Below are 19,305 nucleotides of genomic sequence, written 5' to 3'. Positions count from 1 at the left end.
ATGGGTGCTCCGCATGCGGTCTCAGCCGATTAGGATGTATCAGCTCTTTGAAGACGGGGCGTCTACGATCTTAATATATCTAAATATTTGAAGCCTTAAGTGAGAGACAACCGAGAGATATAAATATGGGCATATAAAGCTGTGCTGTGTGAGTTAGAGTCGAACCCCATTCCATACATTCTCTGTAGACACCAGACTAGGCATCCGGCAATTTGCTTCCAGACTTAGCAACAAATCGACAAGATGAAATTCCCCGCAGCTGTTGCCCTCTTCTCGACTATCTCCGCCGTGGTACGTAACACTTTCACCATGTCTCTAACATGAAAGTCTCACGTATGAAGGCTGCCGCTTACGTCGGCTCTCCCTCGGCCTACACCTACACCTCGGTCCCCGAGTTCGAAATCGAAGTCTCCCCCAACAAGACGATCATAGCACGCGGCACAATCGAGCAGATCCGCGAGCAGGCCCTGGCGCACAACCCCAATTGGGATGAGGAGTACTACGCTCCCGCCCAGAAGCTCGCTGAAGAGCGATACCAACTCGTTCCAGCTGGCGCAGACGCCAACTCGACAGGGTCAACCCCCAGCCTTGAGAAACGCCGCGCCGAGGACTTTGACAGTCTTCGTATCACTTGTGGCAGGCCATGGCATGCTGTCTCATACGAGGGTGCGCTGAAGGAGGCGCTTCGTTTGTATGGTGTCAAGGGCACGCCACAAAATGGTCCCGGGCCGGGTAACTGTGGGCGTGTAGGCTGCTCGTACGGGACGGCGATAATTTGGTGTAATGATGTAAGCACTCTCTCAGTCTTGCCAGAATGGTCAGAAGTTGGTGCTAATGAATCATCTAGGACACGGAGACGAAGACGCTCAGCAGCTTTGATGAGATTGCGGATGGGGCGTTTGCTATCATGCAGAAGTGCGCCCATGACAAGCATGGTGAGGGTACCAAGGTGAGCGGGCAGGCATTCAACAAGGCGAACTGGAACGTTATTCTGCGTGGGGAGGATTGTTAGTGCTGTCATTTCAGTGTGGTTTTCTACAGCATGTATAGTTGGGAGTACCTAAGCCTCTATTTTATTGCAGGCTCAGAGTACAGGATCGACTGCTCCAGATGCAGCTACACTAAATTAAGAAAAAATGACTCACATTCTAGTATACTATATTCTGGCATTCTGTGCAATATCATTAGTATCAACCAGCAATCAGCTCTCAGATACATGTTCTATTCCCTAGATAGTTCAAATCGTCCAATCCGCGTCCCCATCTGATACTGCTTCCCCTCCTCCATACCATTACTGAAGTTCAACTGGTCCTCAAAGATAAGAACCACATCGGAACCTCCAAAGTGGAAGTAACCCAGCTCCTCACCCTTGTGCATTTCGGTCCCGACCTCTACCGTAAGGATAACGGACGGTAGAATCGCGGTCGAAACTGGCACAACCGCTACCAAGCCGAAGCCGGTGTCTATAACAACCAGCCCCCTAGATTGGCAAAAGTAACGACCCAGTTCGTTAATGACAGTCAGTTCATTGTCGGTTAGACCGGTCGGATCGCCGAGCGAGGGAGACTTGATCTGCATGTAGCTTTGACCATGGATCGTCTGTGATTCCAGGACCGTTCCAGCAACAGGGGCGTGCACGCGATGATAGTCTTCCACATTTAGACGGCCATGGAGCCATATCCCGTTGGCAAAACGCTCCTTATAAGGTGAGCCCGCGAGCATTTGTGTGATTGTCCACGAAGATCCTTTGATTGTCGCTGTTGACTCGGCCGTGATACGATGCATCTCTACGAACTTGAAATCCGCGGTGCTCGTTACTACCATGCTATCCGCAATGCCCTCAATAGGCCGTCGACTAGGCTTGACCTGCCGCGCGAAGAACTCGTTGAACGTCTTCCATCCTCCGTGGGGCTCGATATAGTCATCGATGCGGTAGGCAGGGTTTGACCTGAACGTGTCCAGCTTTGCTGCAGAAGCCGGTGTATCCATACACCTGCCGAACTGATTGCTGAAGCTAACTATCCACCGTGAAAGCCAGGTAAGACCCGGCGACGGCTCGTTGTAAGCGCCGATCATAGGCCGGTTCGAGCCCTGGTACTGAACTACCGACGGCTGGTCGAGTACGAACCACATTGTCGCCGTGTGCAAGAGAAGGTCTCTGGGTCGGACCGCCTCAGCTGGGACCCAGCGAAGAAGATCGTTAATGACCTGTAAATAGTCGTCTAGACTCTCTAAGCGCTGCATCTCTGGGACATTATAGGACTGTGCCGTTCGGATTGCGGTATCGAAACTCTGCTTGCGGGCTAGGTCTGAGGTGACCCATATTTCGAGTGCTCGCACGAGAGGCTCGTAGTCATTCGCAGCCCCTTGAAGGTCGGGTACGAACTGGGCTTGTGCAGGCTCATTCACTCCGGGCGCGTGAGCAATTAGGGCACCAGTCATGTTGATGCGAGGGCTATAGGTAAAGGGTCGCAGACTAGAGGATGACGGGCGCTATGACTCTTGGTCTCAGCTTCTCTTATTTCATTAAATATTTCATGAAAGCAGGGATTGTCTGTCAACTGATATATTGCTTTTTGCTGCCAAATAGGAGCTGAATGCGAGTTGGTACGCTCATCCTGGCCAGCTGAACAATAGCATCTGCACTACGGCCAGTAGATGGCTGCACCTTCCCAGCACTCTGCCTTTTGCCAGCTGTACGATTATATCTGTTTGATCCAGTTGGCCACGAGCGACATGGCAGTCTGCATTATCGGGGATAGGGTCGGCTTTTGCTTTTTTTCTATCTTACTTTTGTTTCTTTCGGCTCCGCCATAACTCCGCCGGGTCCGGTGAGGGTTCAAGGCAATGATGAGAGGTGCAAGTTACTCTAACCACCCAGTGCTTGCGCCTTAATCTCTATATTGCTTCCTGTGCCTTTCAACCTTGGCCAAGCTTGCTTGCAGTAGAAATAATGTCCAATCAGTCGACGTGACTCGCATGAGGTTCCGCTTGACGCTGGTTCTCCTAGTAGCGTTTGCCCAGTTTATGTCGGATACGTGCTTTTCAAAGAAAAGCCTGGATTTTCGAATCCCTCAAGCAATTAAAACCATGCACCGTACCCCCCTTCATCCTACTCTACTAGACTTCCCTCACATCCCCATTTGAGGGCAGTCTCATCCGCCCAGCACGACTTGGCCAGTGCTTCGATGGCAAATCTTCATTTCCATATTCTTCCACTGCTCATCCACATTCTTCCCTCCGGCTCATTGGGCACTCCGGTACGCAATAAATCTCTGAGCAGAGAACCGGGATATCTATCACGTCCTGCCTTCATCATTGCTCTTCAGCAGTATCAGCGATGCACTGATGTGGTAAGAGGGGTGTATAGAACGTTGAAAGAATCTGCTGCTTGTTACTCATCACTAGAATCTGGCGATCCCCGGAGTCTGTACAGCATGAGGCCGCTACATGAACATCTCGTGCGGTGCGCTGAACATCTAGCACTTCATAACAGACTCTGTTCTGCTGCAGGAGTATTACAAGGCAATCGATTCCATCATCTCGTGTTGTCTTGACCTGCCACCAGTCCAGCCGAAACCTTGTGTCTTTGTGTCGATGCCTTAACGCCGTCCAGATCTTTGCGTACCTATGTCGTGGAGCTACATCAAGCTCTTCTTCTTTCTTTCTCCTTCCCTCAGACCCATCCCGAAGTTAGAACCGGGAAATCGGGCGATTGACTGGCAAGCTCTAAAGATGGGCGGGGATGCAAAAAATGAGACCGAAGCTCATCGCTGGAGAAGTCGACTTGGTTAATTCGGGAGGCGAGGTAGCTTGCTGATTTGAAGTGGAAAAGGCCGATTTGCGGTTAAGCTGGCTACTCGTCTTTGATAGTGACCTCCGCAGCCCGACTTCGCCAGTACTGCCCCGTTGCCTTCCCTAATCTTAACAAGGCCGTTGGCTAGCTTCATGTTCTGGGAGACTACCGTTCGCCCGTGTCATTCTTCACAGTGTAACTGTCACTTACCGATATTGCGGGTCGCGGTTACGAGTTGCCGAAATCTATTATCCGTCGAAAATATATATGCCTGGATCTCGGGGTTTGAATCACCGAGATTCCGACGGCATTCAGATTTGGGCTGTCGAATGCATGGTAATACATGAGCAATCGATATATGCTATGCGAACAATACGTTACAAGTAACTGGTTAATTACAGACGGTACCAAACGGCCTGGAATGGCCGTCACCTGCCCTTCTCGGTGCCTTCGTTATCCCCGAACCCCGACCTCCAGATCAGGCCACCCACGGGGCGCTGCCGCTAGGAACTAGGGACTGGGCTGGGACAGGACTGGTGACGCATGCGAGGCCGAACAGATATTACTCAATTACTCATATTTTTCATATAAGCATGCTGCACCACTGAGAAAGCACAAAGGTCTCTGGCGATCTACCCCCAACTGCGTAATCCTGAAATCGAGATGTCGCACTCATTCACCACCATCACCAACAGAGCCCACGAGCTGATCGCGAGATCGCCCATCCTCTCCAACCTGCACCAACGCAGCTATAATCGCTCTCATCTTCTCAAGATTGCTCTCGAAGCAACGATCCTTGCTTTGCTCATCCCGGCCGCCTACCGCGACTATCAAGCGTATCTGGCGCTCGGGCCTGGGGGCCCGCCATATAATGTCGTCGGGTGGCTGTGTGTAAAATTATTCTTCAACCCGCTGAGGCGGGAGATGTTCGGCACCAGAATCTACGACCAGAAGATCGCAGGCGGCGATGATAGCGGGTTCCTGGCGGAGCAGGAGCTGCCGCCGCGCAAAGGAGAGCGACCGGCGATGGCGGAATTCGCCGTGCCCCAGAGGCAGATCAATCAGGTGCCCGGCAGAGCAATTCAAGAGGTACTCAGGGCTTTACAGGAAAATCTCTACTTTGAGTGACAAGGGCTGACCTGGAGGTAGAAATTGATGGCTGAATACGCCGCGTTCCTGGATCGCAATGCCCACCTCGTCGATCGGGTACCCTCAATCCTCGAGAGATATACCGATGCCGCGCATGTATGCGGCCGTATCCAGCTCACGCCGATTGCGCGAGAAATGAGGCGAGAGATCTGTCATGTCCACGGGACAAGCGATCACTCGGTGCATGTTACTCTGTCTCCAGCTGACTGTACGCAGGCGCCAGGCGCCCCTTTATCCCCACATTACTTATCCCCGGCACTTATGATGAAGTTCGGATGAACTGATGAAGGCAGGTAAACGAGTCATCGACGCTGGCTGGGGCCAGAGATTCCCGCTCGCCGGCTCAAGCATCCTCAGGAATGTCACCTTCGGGAGGCTGGGAATCCTGCCTACCGAGTATTTGTTCATTTATGCGCCCAGAAACGAAAAGGAGATCGAGGTGGTGTTGAGGATTATTAAGGCGAGTGTGCAGTATGTGACGGGAGCCCGCGATGTGCGGTAGTTTTGTATTGGCAGTAAAAAGAAAGAGGCACTGTTTGCCGTCTCTCGACTCAGTGTACAAGTAGAGCGAACGGACATCTTCCCTCATCCGAATATAGCCGTGCAATGCCTGACCGGACGGATAAATGCGGTAACTACAGTAGCGAGTACAAATGCACTGCTCCATTATTTCCTTTCGTTTCTCTTTCTCTTCTTCTACACTCAGATAGAGGTGGCGGTTGCATTAGTTGGATTCAACTTCTTCCGTCTATAATATACATCGGGTGTCTATTTGCCAAGAGTGTTACCCAATTCGGCCGCGCGGGAAGTAGCCGCCTTCACAGCCTTATCCACAACCTGGTCAAAGTGCTGCGCATTGAAGGTCTCCAGAGCGGCGTGCGTCGTTCCGTTCGGGCTGGTCACGTTCTTGCGCAGCTGCGTAGGGCTGTCGGACGATTCGGTCAGCATCTTTCCGGCTCCGAGACAGGTCTGGGCCGCCAGGCGCGTGGCTTGCTCGGCCGGCAGGCCGAGCGCGGTGGCACTGGCGATCAGGTGCTCGACCATGGCGAAGAAGTATGCAGGTCCGGACCCTGGTCTTGTCAGTACGACGATGGACCAGACTAGAGGTAAAAGCAAAAACAACATACCGGAAAGACCAGTGACGACATCGATCAATTCCTCCTTGTCCACCCATTCCGTAGCCTTGCTGACGCTGCCGAGAAGCGCGTTGACAAGCTCCTTCTCCTCCGCAGTCACGTCCGCGCTGGCGAACAGGCCCGATGCACCCTCTCCGACAAGCGCAGGTGTGTTCGGCATGACGCGAACCAGATGCGTGGTCCTGCCGTCAGATGTCTTGAGCCACTGCTGTAGACTACCCAGAGTGATACCGGCAGCAATGCTGACTACCACCGGCAGTGTCTCACGCTTGGACCAGGCGTCGGCCAGCTCTTCGCACACAGCCTTTGTGACCTGCGGTTTGACCGCGATAATGACCAGGTCTGCTTCACCCCCGGCAACGACGTTGGAAGTGGTAGTTTTGACACCCAGGTCGGCGATCTTGTTGCGATTGACCTCCCATGGCTCAGACACGGTGATGTTCTGCTTGTTGATCCCTTGGCTGAGGAGACCGCCGATGATTGCCGACGCCATGTTGCCACCGCCAATGAAGGCGAGCTTGCTCGATTGAAGTGCCGGCATGGTGAGGAACTGTTACCAATTGAAGGTTAGGATAGTTAGAAAAGACGATCCTCGATCGTGACGCGGGGTATCGACCAGTTCGAGAAGTCTTTGGAGACGAGTGGGCGGGTGGGGTGCTGAGTCACGTGAATATTATTTTGACCTGAATTACTAGGTGTCAACCTATCATTTTTCAGGCAGTAACACCGCAACATGTAGATCGGCTCCATTATCAACTTCAAAACAGTGACAACGGTCAATCAGTCCATGCGAGTCTGGGCCCATTCTATTAGTCAATACTGCAGGACCTGGCCGTTCCCCTCACAGCCACCCCGGCATTACTTCTCCAACGCCCCAATTGGCTGCTGATCCCGCACTCTCCTCATCCCCCCAGCCCTGGGTGCAATCCCGGGGTCTCTCTGACAGCAGATTGGACCAGTAGGATGCCAGACAAACCATCACATGTAGCTAGCTCCCCGCCCCTCGACCGGGGATTTGGTCTCCCCAGTTGTCTGTGTTGCGGGGTTGTTAGTGTGGTATAAAGTGCGGGGTCGGCTGCCTGTCACACCCCCTTCCACCTTCCCTTCCCATCTTCTCTTCGACCTCCTTCTTCCTTCATCTCCGCGACGGTCTTCATCAGTTCTCATCGTTCCTATCAATCCTTTATCGAATCAAGCAGTTGAAGACACAAATGGGATCTAACGAATGCCCCTACAGCCGCCAGAACGCCAACATTGGCGGCGGCGGCCAAAACAACCGGGACTGGTGGCCGGACGATCTCAAACTGAACATCCTTCGTCAGCACAACTCGGTCTCTAATCCCCTGGATAAGGGCTTTGACTATACTGCCGCGTTCAATAGCCTCGACTACTTCGGACTGAAGCGGGATCTGGAGGCACTCATGACAGACTCCCAGGACTGGTGGCCGGCCGACTTTGGTCACTATGGCGGACTCTTTATCCGCATGGCCTGGCACAGTGCTGGAACGTATCGCGTCTTTGACGGTCGCGGCGGTGGCGGACAGGGTCAGCAACGCTTCGCTCCGCTCAACAGCTGGCCGGATAACGTCAGCTTGGACAAGGCTCGTCGTCTCTTATGGCCCATCAAGCAGAAGTACGGAAGCAAGATCTCATGGGCTGACTTGCTGATTCTCGCCGGGAATGTCGCCCTTGAATCAATGGGGTTCAAGACCTTTGGGTTTGCCGGTGGCCGAAGTGATACCTGGGAAGCAGACCAGTCGGTCTTCTGGGGAGGCGAGAAGGAATGGTTGGGTAATGATGTCCGCTACTTGAACGGAGAACTCGACAACCCGCTTGCGGCATCACACATGGGTCTTATTTACGTTAATCCAGAAGGACCCAACAAGAACCCCGACCCGGTTCTCGCGGCCAAGGATATCCGCATCACCTTTGGTCGAATGGCCATGAATGATGAGGAGACTGTTGCCCTGATTGCTGGTGGACACACGTTCGGAAAGACGCACGGCGCGGGCCCTGCAACCCATCTCGGCAAAGAACCACATGGTGCGGGTATTGAGTTACAAGGCCTAGGCTGGGAGAGCGGCTTCGAGTCTGGGACCGGGCGACATGCTATCACCAGCGGTCTGGAGGTGATCTGGACCAAGACCCCTACCAAGTGGAGCAACCAGTTCTTTGAGTACCTGTTCAAGTACGACTGGGAGCTCACCAAGAGTCCTGCTGGTGCCCACCAGTATGTGGCAAAGGGAGTCGAGCCCTTCATCCCGGATCCGTTCGACCCCAGCATTAAGCACCCGCCCAGGATGCTGACAACTGACCTGTCACTCCGCTACGATCCGGAGTACGAGAAGATCTCGCGTCGTTTCCTCGAGAACCCGGACCAGTTTGCTGATGCGTTTGCACGCGCCTGGTTCAAGCTTACTCACCGTGATGTCGGTCCTCGAGTCCTCTACCAGGGGCCAGAAGTACCATCTGAGGTCCTCATTTGGCAGGACCCTGTGCCGCCACTGGACCACCCCGTCATCGACAATGATGACATCGCCACTTTGAAGAAGGCAATCCTAAACAGCGGGATAAGCCATACTGATCTCTTTTCCACCGCTTGGGCCTCAGCTTCGACCTTCCGTGGAAGTGACAAGCGCGGTGGCGCCAATGGTGCTCGCATCCGTCTGAGCCCGCAAAAGAACTGGAAGGTTAACAGCCAGCCGTGGCTGAGCGAATCCCTGGCAGCACTTGAAAAGATTCAGAAGCAGTTCAACGACGCACAGTCCACCGACAAGCGCGTCTCCTTGGCCGATTTGATCGTGCTTGCCGGAGCTGCTTCTCTGGAGAAGGCTGCCCGCGATGCTGGCCACAATGTCTCCGTCTCCTTCACACCCGGTAGAACAGATGCTACCCAGGAGCAGACCGATGTGGACTCGTTTAACAACCTGGAGCCCATTGCCGATGGCTTCCGCAATTACGGCCGAGGAACGCCTCGTGTGCTCACCGAGGACTTCCTCATTGACAAGGCGCAGCTGCTCAACCTCTCTCCTCCAGAGCTCACCGTCCTTATCGGCGGTCTGCGTGTGCTGAACAACAACTACGACCGTTCCAACCTCGGTGTCTTCACCAAACGCCCCGGCCAACTCACCAACGACTTCTTCGTCAACCTACTGGACATGGGTGTTCAGTGGAAGCCGGCAGATGACACCAACGAAATATTCATTGGCAGCGACCGTAAGACTGGCCAGGCAAGATGGAAGGCTTCTCGGGCGGATCTCGTGTTTGGTTCTCACGCTGAACTGCGTGCGATCTCTGAGGTATATGGCAGCTCTGACGGAGAAGCCAAGTTCGTCAAGGACTTTGTGGCAGCATGGGAGAAGGTGTCGAACCTGGATCGATTTGATCTCAAACAGACTGGGCTTGCTCAACGTATCAAGCCTCAGTTGTAGATTTGTCACTGACGAAGGTGGCTAGTTGATCTCTTGTACGCAGTATGTTAGGTTGACCCATTTACTTCAGTTGAGCCTGGGTGCTTTCCTCAAAGTACCAATATTTCTAGTGGCTATTTTAATGCAGCGACGATTCCTAATAAGACTATTTTCCTAACATAAGTCCTAGCATGGTCTATAAAAGCATCTGATCTACTCCCGTCTCCACTCAGCTGGCTACTCAGGGCTCTGGTTAGGACGAGGAAGGCTCGGTACACTCTTCTCCAATTACTTTGGGAGACGGGCTCAGCTCTTCTTCCACCACCGACTCACTGATTTGGAGGCTACTAGGCTGGAGCAGAGAGCTATGAGCTCGAGCTGCCAGCTGAAAGCTCCGTCGTCGAACTTAACGTTTGCAGCCCTGCAGTACTGAATAGATGCCAGATTGATGAGATACGAACAGTCTCGGTTAAAAATACAATATGACTCTGAGGCCCTGATATGTCAGGATAACAATAATAATCAACTTTATGAAAGAGAACCGTGTAGGGGTCAGAAATCCTCCTTCGAAGAAAGGGCCATTTGCGTCGCACTCATGTAGATCCACCTTTATCTCCTTCCAACCTCAATCTTGATGGACCAGCGAGGAGACTGATGCTCCTCCTGGCATGTAGAAGCCCACTATCAGTGGCACCTGTCGATATCACCAAGTCTATTACCCTTCCGACTAGCAAATCCCCAGTTCTAGCGGAGCACCCGGTGGCTTTGCTGGAGGTTTCCCAACTGGGGAAGTCCAATTGAATGGATCTGGTGGTTATAATCAGACATGAGTGCCGGTAGCGGCCAGGTTTTCGGATGGTAAACAAGTGATGGACGAAGATGTAGGACTGAGACTTAGAGGCACCCCAGATACTTTGACGGGCATTACCTGTTTCTACTTCTTGTTGGGCCTTCGACGAGCTGGGTTTGGCTTGAACTATATAGAATTGAAAAGACCACGTACATCTTCCGCTAGTATGAATTTTGATTTGCGATGTTTTAGTATAGGGGAATCCGCAGATGCCAGCTCAGGCCAGGAACAACGCTGTATGTATATGGTGGTGATCGGATAGTGCGCTCTGCGCAAACGTAGCAATAATAGAGGACTTCTCCAGGGGCATGTAGATATGCCACCAGTGGAGGAGGCACAATGTACCCTGTTCGTCTTCACTTGTTAGTTTCATTCCATCAAGTCCTAAACAAAATCTCTAAAGTCATTATGTCCCCTCTTTGGCCGCGGTGACATCCCCAGTTGCACAGCCATGATATTCATCGGCCTTTGACCAATAACGACGCTTATGCCGCGGGCGTACCTGCAGCAGATAAGGGATCCTGGCTGCCTAGCCTAGCTGAATTTGAGCTATAGATACTGTAACTGACCGTCTGAGTCGCTGCTTCATATTTGTCTGCTCGTTTAGTTTTGAGCAACGGTTGCCGGCATAATGCGGCTGCTCAATCCCAACACGGAGCTCAATCACTCTTCATCTATATCACGGTGGCTGCATAACAAGACCATGCTCGTTACTCCGAAGATCTCTTCTATTGCATCCACACACCCATTACAAACGGCATTTCTAGTCTCCCTTCTCGTGAGCTCTTGTCCGATGGTGACGAGTCCTTTATGAGCGAGGTAGTCTCTTCGCAGAAACAGCATTGATCCTCATATTTCGATTGCATATGCTGGGTATCTCCAACCTATCCTGCTGTGGAATGCAACAAATACATGGATTCACGTTCTTTTACCACAACTGCCCTGGAGAACTTCTCTCTTTGTATTGATTAACGAGCATGATACTGGCTCGTTTACAAAGAAGATGACTCCTGGCTAGCTACGTTCAGGGGTTTGTTTGAATGAGGCTGTCGCCGCAGTAAATCTTCCCCTCCAATCCTCGATATATCCACAAAAGGGGCAGAAAACAAATAACAAGCAGACTTAAACATGCAAGTCATGTCCTGAACCTTCGTCTCTGGTATTCCGTGCTGCCTGAGATTATTTGACGACATGCAGAGTAGGAAATAACAGACCGCTAGCGTCGGGACCGCGCCGCACCTATCCGATGATATATTAGCACAAGCTACTGTGTCCACCGCCAATCAATTGAGGTACTGGCCTCATTTCGGCCTATGCCCGTCAATAGGACCATAAGGGAGTGGAGGAGATGGCAATATCAAGATTGTTGTGCCGTTGTCTTTGATCCGTTGTTAAAACATGAACAGGAGATCTCAGTAGGCACCCGTCACGCTACGGAGTAAGGGAATCTACGAATAAGATGCGAGATACATATACCAGTAGGGCCCTTTTCCGGCAACAACTAGCGGGAACTCGGTTTCGTTGTCTTCTTTAATTTGATCATTCAGGGATGGCAGTTGCTGACCGGCCAGTACTGCTCACTGAATTCTGGGATCCATCCATGGCTGGCTTCAGCTCCAGCTGAGTATTCCTTCGCTCTCTCTATTAAGCAGCCAGTAACCAAAGACGGCTGATTGGGGCCCCCTCCCCAATATATTGACCTGCTGATAGGTATTAGCAAACAACACACCGTTTCTTTCCAGCGAGAATGAAGTACGAGTGTATTTATTACTATAATCGGATACAACCCTCTTGCTATGGCATTTGGACGTAGTACTTCACACATCAAAGTCCTGCACCATTGGATCCCAGGTCCCATTCCCATAAGCCGAACCCCCATACGTCAAGTAGCCATCATCGACTTGTCCCGTCTTTGCCAGAATGTCCTCACGGTCGCCAAATGTAAACACCGTCTGCATCCCCATTATCATATGCTGCAGCACGTGGCAATGGTACATCCAAACCCCCGGGTTTGTTACCCGGATCCTCCACGCTCGCCAGCCAGAGGGGACGAGCTGGCTGGTCTTTGAGCGGTACCGATAGAGTACCGATGTGTCGCGCTGGATCGGATGGGTTCCGCGTAGCCGTATCTCATTCGCCGTCGCGTTGTAGAGACCGTCGCCGCCGCCGATGTCGTAAAAGTGCCGGCCGTGCGCGTGGAAGGGGTGTGCGTCCACGCCGCCGTTCTCGACTGTTCCTCGGTTCTGCCAGACGATCTCGAGAACCTCGCCTACCCGGGCCGGAAAGGTGCGGGTGATGTTGTCGAAGCCGTTGCCGCGAGTTAGGGCCCGGTGGTAGCTCGCGTCGAGGTCGAGCCTGTCCTGGTAGATGTCGACCAAATATGGAGACTTGGGAAACGATTCCACCCAGTCATACCCGTTCTGCAGCCAGATGGTCCGGTCACTGACGTTCTGGTGGACGTCAATGACTATCCTGCGCGTCACCTCGTCAAGTGTTGGAAAGTCTTCATTTGGATGGGCCGGTTCGAGCTCGTAATCCAGCCAGCCCTGGACGGTGGTCGCTACCGGCAGCGGTGGAGGCGACGGCACTGTAGTTAGATCTGGTGCTGCGTCCGAGGTGTAGTCGAGCACAGCGAAGCTGGTCAAGACCGCTGGTCGCTCCAACGTCGTGATCTGGAGATAGAACTGCCGTCTGTCGAGCGCCTTCAACTCATCCTCACCCTTCGCTGTTAGAAGGACACTGTATCTCTGGCCGCTGCCGATCTGCAGGAAGTCTGTCTCCAGTGGCTTTGTGTAATGGCCGTCTGCCTCGATGATATGCATATGGTGGCTCTCAATCGCTAGCGAAACAAAGGAGAGTGCCGTTGCGCCGATGAATCTCAGGCGATACGTCTTTCCTGCTTCGACGGAGATCGCAGCCAACTTGCATGCACCGGTAGCATTCGTCGCAGGTCGACTTTGACCGTTGACCAGGATCGCTTCTGTCTCGCCGCTCCATGTGAAGTTGGTAGAAACGAGTCCATCAACGATTTCGTCGTCGGGCTCACTGAAGTAATCCGATATCATCACCGTCCGCTCCTCGTCATAGTGGTAGGGAGCCGGCTCGCTCGAGTCGACAATCAGAGGACCCTTGGCCGTGACGCTCTGAAAGTCGACGTGGGAGTGGTAGAAGTAGCTCCCTGCAGAGCCGGGCTCTGGCTTGACTTCGTAGTCGAAGAAGTGGCCCGGGGGAATCGGCCATTGGCTTGCGGCCGGGGATCCATCTGAGAATGGGGCAGTAAATGCAGTAAGGCCATGCCAGTGCTGCAGCTGAGTGAGTACAGTCATTTTAAGAGCGATGGCGGTTTTGGCACCTACAATTGTGGTATTCGCATCGGTCATGTCATTGTACACCCGGATCCAGCTGACCTCGCCTTCTCGCAGCCGGAGTTCAGGGCCAGGGGAAGATCCATTGACTAAAACTGAATAGCGCTCTGAGCATGCCTCATTGTAAATGTCCGCTGTAACCCGCAAGATATGATCGGGTTGAAAAGAGTGGTCGTGTCGAACAGTGCTCGCTCGACTGGAAACTGCCAGCCCTAAAAGCAGGGCCAGACTGCCGTAGATTGCATGCATTCTGTCAAAGATGCTTTCCTGTGTATGGCAGTGAGCTGACAGCCCGTCCTTATAAGCAAGGCTCCTTTAAAAGCATAATATGAGACGCTCACAATGATCGGCATTCATCAGCAATACGATTGGTCTCTGCGTAAACGGCTGCAGGGCTCGATTGGAGCCCAATCCCCAAAAGAGCCGAATCCTGCGCCCTGGGAGGCCTCTGCCGCACTAGCGGAGCGGACAGTTCATTGTCCTATTCACGGTCTTGCAGGGGGCGATCGGCATTCGAGGAGGCTCAGCTCTTTATAGCCCACGTTGTGAACCAGCCTCGGCATAGACGAACCACGTTCTATTTTGAACGCCGCGAACTTTTTACTCCGAGATTGATCAATGGCAAATACGCGTACTGCAAGTTCATAATAAGTGTTCGCATTGTAGCCTTCGCTCATTGTGCTAGGTTCTTTCTGGCCTACGTTTGGGCACCTGTGCCACGACCTGCATTGTCCTCGCACAGACGCCCAAAATCTGATCTGTGTAAACGCATGAGTGGTTTGACATAGTAGGCGCTGCACTGCCCTCCAAGTCTCCGTGTATACTCGCGGGAGTAACTTCAGCCGACGGAGATAACTACAATGTGGAGTATCAGGCGACCTGTCACCGACCAGAGCATGATAGGATCAGTCAGAAAATTCAGGATTTAACCAGGTGGCAGGGAATAATCCATTGACGAACAGTCCTGATTCGTGCTATTAAAGGTTCAGTATTCAATCATAGCCTCCATGGCTAGTACTGAATACCATTGTTGTGTGGTGTAAGTCTCTATCGGCTACCCCTTTGCTACCATTGCTGACATCAACCTGACCTAGTCCAGGTGTTTTAGATGTTATGTTTATTCGAGCTGACAGAGTGTGAATGCAGATAATAGGTTACTGTTCTTGCCAAAACCCTATCGACGAAACAAACAAGGACTATGCCCCTTTGTCGGCTACTGCTTCATCCATAAAGGGATACCATTAGCGACAGGCCAGGAGCAACGCGACAAGCCGTCGCAAGTTCTACAAAATATCGGGCAGCAATCTAATGCACCGTAGCCAAATAAGGCCGGGTATTAGCCCCTCAAGAATGGTACACACCACTATATCGTTGGTGGCACCGGGTAGCAGGCAGGAATGGGAATGACACAGGTACGGTCAATCGTGTTTAGGAAAGGCTTGAACGTATAGATTATGCCTCGCCTATCCCTTTCAGAGCACGATGTAGCATGCGGCTACTGAATATCTTTCAATTAAGCTGCACCAAATTGTGAGGCCACTATCAAGATTCTAGATGAGTTTTGAGTTTCTCTCATCCTTCCAACTCAACAGCCAGGGGGTCTGCCCATTCCCGTCCCTTAACGGCCACATTCCCGAGCTCAAGGGAGAACCTGCCAACTTGTATTGATCGAATGGTAAAAAGTTGAAGGCGGAAGGTTGCTCATGTTCTAATCTCTTAATGCTCAAGCGAGGCCCCGGGTGACTGCATGCAGTAGTCTTTTCCCGCCTCGCCCAGATCTTTATCCCTGCATTCCCAAATAGTTCTGTGATCGAAGGTTCGGGAGTCCAGGGCGACGCAACTACCACCGAACGCCGTCTTCCTTGGTGACATGTTTGTGTTGTCTCCCTTGCAAGGTAGATATCCAGCAGCTGGGCAATGCCTGCCACTCTGTGGACTGTCGCGGTACCGCAACGATTTCCAGTGCGTCCGGCTATTGTGAGCTGACAGGGGTATTCTTGGACCTGCGTAGCGGGTTGCACCGACCTGTGAATATCGCTTGCAACTATATTCGGGCATTGCGCTTGACCATCGCCGCTCCTAGAGTGGATCGGCAGGTGTTGAATCTCCAACCTCACTAAGGCTATCAAGAGGACGTTCGCCTAGAGTCTCCCTTCCCATCAATAAGGAGCCAATTGCCAGCCTGAGAGCCAACCCTAGAGTTTATTTTGGTTAAATATACTGGGCTCTGTTCTGACATCCTCGTTTACCCTGCCTGCAAAGGCCCGCTGGCTGACAATGGATTTGAGGTAAATCGGCCAGACATGTATGGTGCCTCCGACGTACCTAGTCAGGACGTTCTATGGGGCCGTAGGCAAAACAAAATTAAATAAATAATTGAAGAGAATATTTCAGGAAGCCTTATTTGGTCTTTTTATGATTCCTTGGTCCCGGTTGAGTGCTCAAGAATGCATAAATCTGGATCTTGTTCTGGGCTATCCAACGCATAACGGTGCTAACGTTCATGCTACTGGATGTTGAACATCTGTTCATCTCCACGACTGTCGAGCTTAAGTCCTGTAGGACTTGCAACTTCGCAAGTCGGCTTTATTGGAGTAGACGAATGCGTCGAAGGTGTCAGGATCTGGAAACCATCAAAGTTGATGATCCTGCAAGAATATACATCCACAAATGCATAATCATGTCTGCTCCATTAAGTCAGCCAGGGCACTCTAGTTAGTTCCCTAGTAAATCCCTTATCTATTATTAACCGGAGTGCTTCCAATATAGCAGCCTTTCGACTCTCCCAACAAATTGGACCATGTCTAACGGTCCATTTGCACAGCTATATTGGTGTCTTTTTATCTGCTACTGGCATGGAGTTGAGTTGACCCCAGCAGCCGAGACCACGAAGAGAATTTTAGCTTGTAGCCTATTCCGCAGATGCGCAGTTGCACTACAGGCGGCGGGTCACCTCAGCAGCACACAGTGACATCATGGACCGGACAACAATAGCTGCTCTTGACTCGCCGACGAACCGCGGTAATGTCCGCGGTAGTCAGAATTGTATAGCGTTCATTATTGGCTCACATTCGTGGGTCATACTTATAGCACGGAAGAATGATTCACGGGCCTGCATCTGACAATAGCGCAAGGTATGATAATATCTTAAATATGATATCATGCTCGGAGTAGATAACGGAGACACCTGATACCGAGGAAACGGCCCTTCTTTTGACGCATCCAGCCCGGCTCTGACTACTCTGTACGGCTCAAAGTCGGTAGCTGTACCCGCAAGCCCGAGAATGCCAAGTTATGCCAAATTTTGGTAAGCTTATGCCATGCACAAACCGACGCGGAGTGGCTCCTTGCTCGTTAACTGTCATCGGCAAGCGTTGGCCATCTCGGGATGCCGAGTTTATCAGATACGGTCCCTAGGCTAAGAGCAATCATGCATTACATGTGCCCGGCAAATTACTCGATAAACCGATTCAAAGCGTGTACTCTAGATTCCTGCCCTGTTTAAAAATGACGTATGGCTACCGGGCGCAGAGGGTCTGGGATTCCACAGTGGGGTATCTGTTAGTGCGACGGGTCTCGCTGGAGGAATCCGGTTGTCCGCTTGAGGCCATTGCTTGTACCCGCTAAAATCTACTCTACACCTTCTCTACTGACGCAACTGTGCCTAGAGTCTTGGAAAAAGATAAGAAGGGATCGTGGTGTCACGTTGGGCGTATATGAAGATGGCTACCACCGCTCCGACCTCCCTTCGGTCTAACCTTTCCACATCCACGGCCACCAATGTCAGACCGCGAGATCCAGCAGGCACTTGAGAATCACTACCGGGCGCCCTCGGAGAAGGAGGGGAACCCAGACTATGGTGGCACGCCGGATGCCCCTATCATCCCCGACACGAGAATTGAGAGGGCCGAGAGGGAACATGCCGCTATCGAGAAGGAGAGCGTTCGTTCCGACGGGAAACGCGAGCTCAAGGAATACGAATGTTATGAGAAACTGGGATACTGCTGGCCGACGTGGAAGAAATGGACCTATCTCGTCGCGGTCGCCTTCGTACAAGTGTCCATGAACTTCAACACCTCTGTCTTCCCCAATGCCGTCAAGCCACTCTCTGAGGCTTTCAATATCAGCGAGCAGCATGCGAGGACTGCCCAAATGGCGTACCTGGTGACATATTCCATTGGCTGTGAGCTGTGGGCGCCGTGGAGTGAGGAGTTTGGTCGATGGCCCATTCTGCAGCTGTCCATGTTCCTCATCAACATCTGGCAAATCCCGTGTGCATTGGCACCAAACTGGGGGACTATCGTTGTCTGCCGTGCTCTGGTATGTTTTCTAGAAGCCCCAGTTCACTCCTTTCTGCCGGCCTTCTGTCAGCTAACCGAAACAGGGTGGTGTCTCGACCGCTGGAGGCAGTGTGACGCTTGGTTTAATTGCCGATCTGTACGAGAAGGAAACGCAGCAGTTCCCGCTCGCGTTCATCGTTCTCTCCTCGTGTATTGGCACTAGTATCGGTGGTGTCATCGGCGGCCCAATCCAGCGCTGTAAAGTTAATCCCAGATCATCTCCCCGCGTGCTCGACTAACTAGCCCTAGTCCTGCATTGGAAATGGTTCTTCTGGATCCAGCTCATCTTCGGCGGTGTCACGCAAGCAATTATCTTCTTTATGCCTGAGAGCCGTTCAACCATTATCATGGACAAGGAAGCCAAGCGCATGCGCAAGTCTGGCGAGGATCCGAACGTCTATGGGCCCAACGAGCTGAAGAAACCTCGCGTCTCGCTCAAGGAAGCCTTTCATATCTGGATCCGTCCGTTCCATATGCTGTTGACTGAGCCCATCGTCTTTTGCCTCTCTCTGTTGTCTGGCTTCTCCGACGCCCTCATATTCACTTTTCTCGAGAGTTTTGCCATTGTGTACGAGCAAGGATGGGGTTTCGGCATCCTCGGGCAGGCCTGGGCTGTGATCCCTATCAACCTGGCGTACTTCCTGGCCTACTTCAGCTACCTTCCGTTCTTCTGGCGCGACAGATATCTGCGCACAAAGATCGAAGGGGACGATATGCCACCGGAACGGCGCTTGAAATGGCTGCTGTGGCTTGCTCCATTGGAGCCCATCGGCCTGTTCGGGTTTGCTTGGACCTCCTTTGGCAGAGAGCGCGGTATCCCGTGGATAGCGTCCATGATCTTCTCGACTTGCGTGGGGGTCGCCAATTATGCCATTTATCTCTCGACTGTCGACTACATGGTCGCGGCGTATGGTGTCTACTCAGCCTCTGCCACTGGCGGTAATGCGTTTGCCCGTGACCTTCTCGCCGGTATCTCAGCCATGTATGCGACGCCCATGTATACCAATATCGGTGATAAGTGGCACGTGGAGTACGCATCAACTGTGCTTGCCTGTCTATCCTGTCTGGTGGTCATTCCAATCTACGTGTTCTACTGGAAGGGTCCCCAAATCCGCGCGAGCAGCAAGTTTGCCCAGGCGCTCGAGGCCGAGAACAAGACGAATCAAGGACGCCGCGTTAGTCGGATGAGCAGTCAGGGCTGGGGCTCGGTCTAAGCTCTAGAAGAATGAAGCATTATATATACCCCATCGTTCATCTGG

The 19,305-nt window shown here is 52.3% G+C and overlaps 7 protein-coding genes across 7 annotated transcripts, besides 1 other annotated feature; 4 read left to right on the top strand and 3 right to left on the bottom strand.

The window, feature by feature from the left end:
- Positions 1 to 19,305: part of a sequence feature (contig 1.128 1..280307(-1)) that runs on past both edges of the window.
- ANIA_07384 (uncharacterized protein) lies at positions 244 to 1,130 on the top strand (the record flags this gene model as incomplete). The annotated part of the gene is made up of 4 exons (XM_675561.1): positions 244 to 291; positions 342 to 788; positions 848 to 949; positions 1,083 to 1,130. The coding sequence occupies 4 exons, from the start codon at positions 244 to 246 to the stop codon at positions 1,128 to 1,130; spliced, it is 645 nt and encodes a 214-aa protein (XP_680653.1).
- ANIA_07385 (phosphatidylserine decarboxylase) lies at positions 1,222 to 2,442 on the bottom strand (the record flags this gene model as incomplete). Its single annotated transcript, XM_675562.1, has 1 exon — positions 1,222 to 2,442. One exon carries the CDS (start codon positions 2,440 to 2,442, stop codon positions 1,222 to 1,224), a length of 1,221 nt encoding a protein of 406 aa, XP_680654.1.
- Positions 4,460 to 5,547, top strand: ANIA_07386 (uncharacterized protein; the record flags this gene model as incomplete). Its single annotated transcript, XM_675563.2, has 3 exons — positions 4,460 to 4,885; positions 4,946 to 5,153; positions 5,239 to 5,547. 3 exons carry the CDS (start codon positions 4,460 to 4,462, stop codon positions 5,445 to 5,447), a joined length of 843 nt encoding a protein of 280 aa, XP_680655.1. The 3' UTR covers positions 5,448 to 5,547.
- Positions 5,661 to 6,759, bottom strand: ANIA_07387 (pyrroline-5-carboxylate reductase pcrA). Its single transcript, XM_675564.2, has 2 exons — positions 6,073 to 6,759; positions 5,661 to 6,015 (listed from the first exon to the last, which is right to left on the bottom strand). The coding sequence occupies exons 1-2, from the start codon at positions 6,620 to 6,622 to the stop codon at positions 5,714 to 5,716; spliced, it is 852 nt and encodes a 283-aa protein (XP_680656.1). The 5' UTR covers positions 6,623 to 6,759; the 3' UTR covers positions 5,661 to 5,713.
- On the top strand, positions 7,293 to 9,512 carry ANIA_07388 (protein cpeA; the record flags this gene model as incomplete). Its single annotated transcript, XM_675565.1, has 1 exon — positions 7,293 to 9,512. The coding sequence occupies one exon, from the start codon at positions 7,293 to 7,295 to the stop codon at positions 9,510 to 9,512; it is 2,220 nt and encodes a 739-aa protein (XP_680657.1).
- On the bottom strand, positions 12,159 to 13,955 carry ANIA_07389 (uncharacterized protein; the record flags this gene model as incomplete). The annotated part of the gene is made up of 2 exons (XM_675566.1): positions 12,159 to 13,643; positions 13,698 to 13,955. 2 exons carry the CDS (start codon positions 13,953 to 13,955, stop codon positions 12,159 to 12,161), a joined length of 1,743 nt encoding a protein of 580 aa, XP_680658.1.
- Positions 17,487 to 19,260, top strand: ANIA_07390 (uncharacterized protein; the record flags this gene model as incomplete). The annotated part of the gene is made up of 3 exons (XM_675567.1): positions 17,487 to 18,026; positions 18,091 to 18,244; positions 18,296 to 19,260. The coding sequence occupies 3 exons, from the start codon at positions 17,487 to 17,489 to the stop codon at positions 19,258 to 19,260; spliced, it is 1,659 nt and encodes a 552-aa protein (XP_680659.1).

Source organism: Aspergillus nidulans, chromosome IV (assembly GCF_000011425.1).
Source record: "Aspergillus nidulans FGSC A4 chromosome IV".
In the NCBI taxonomy this organism is placed as follows: Eukaryota; Fungi; Ascomycota; class Eurotiomycetes; order Eurotiales; family Aspergillaceae; genus Aspergillus; species Aspergillus nidulans.
Note: the sequence above shows the minus strand (reverse complement) of the source record. Positions and strands in the feature narration are given on the sequence as shown.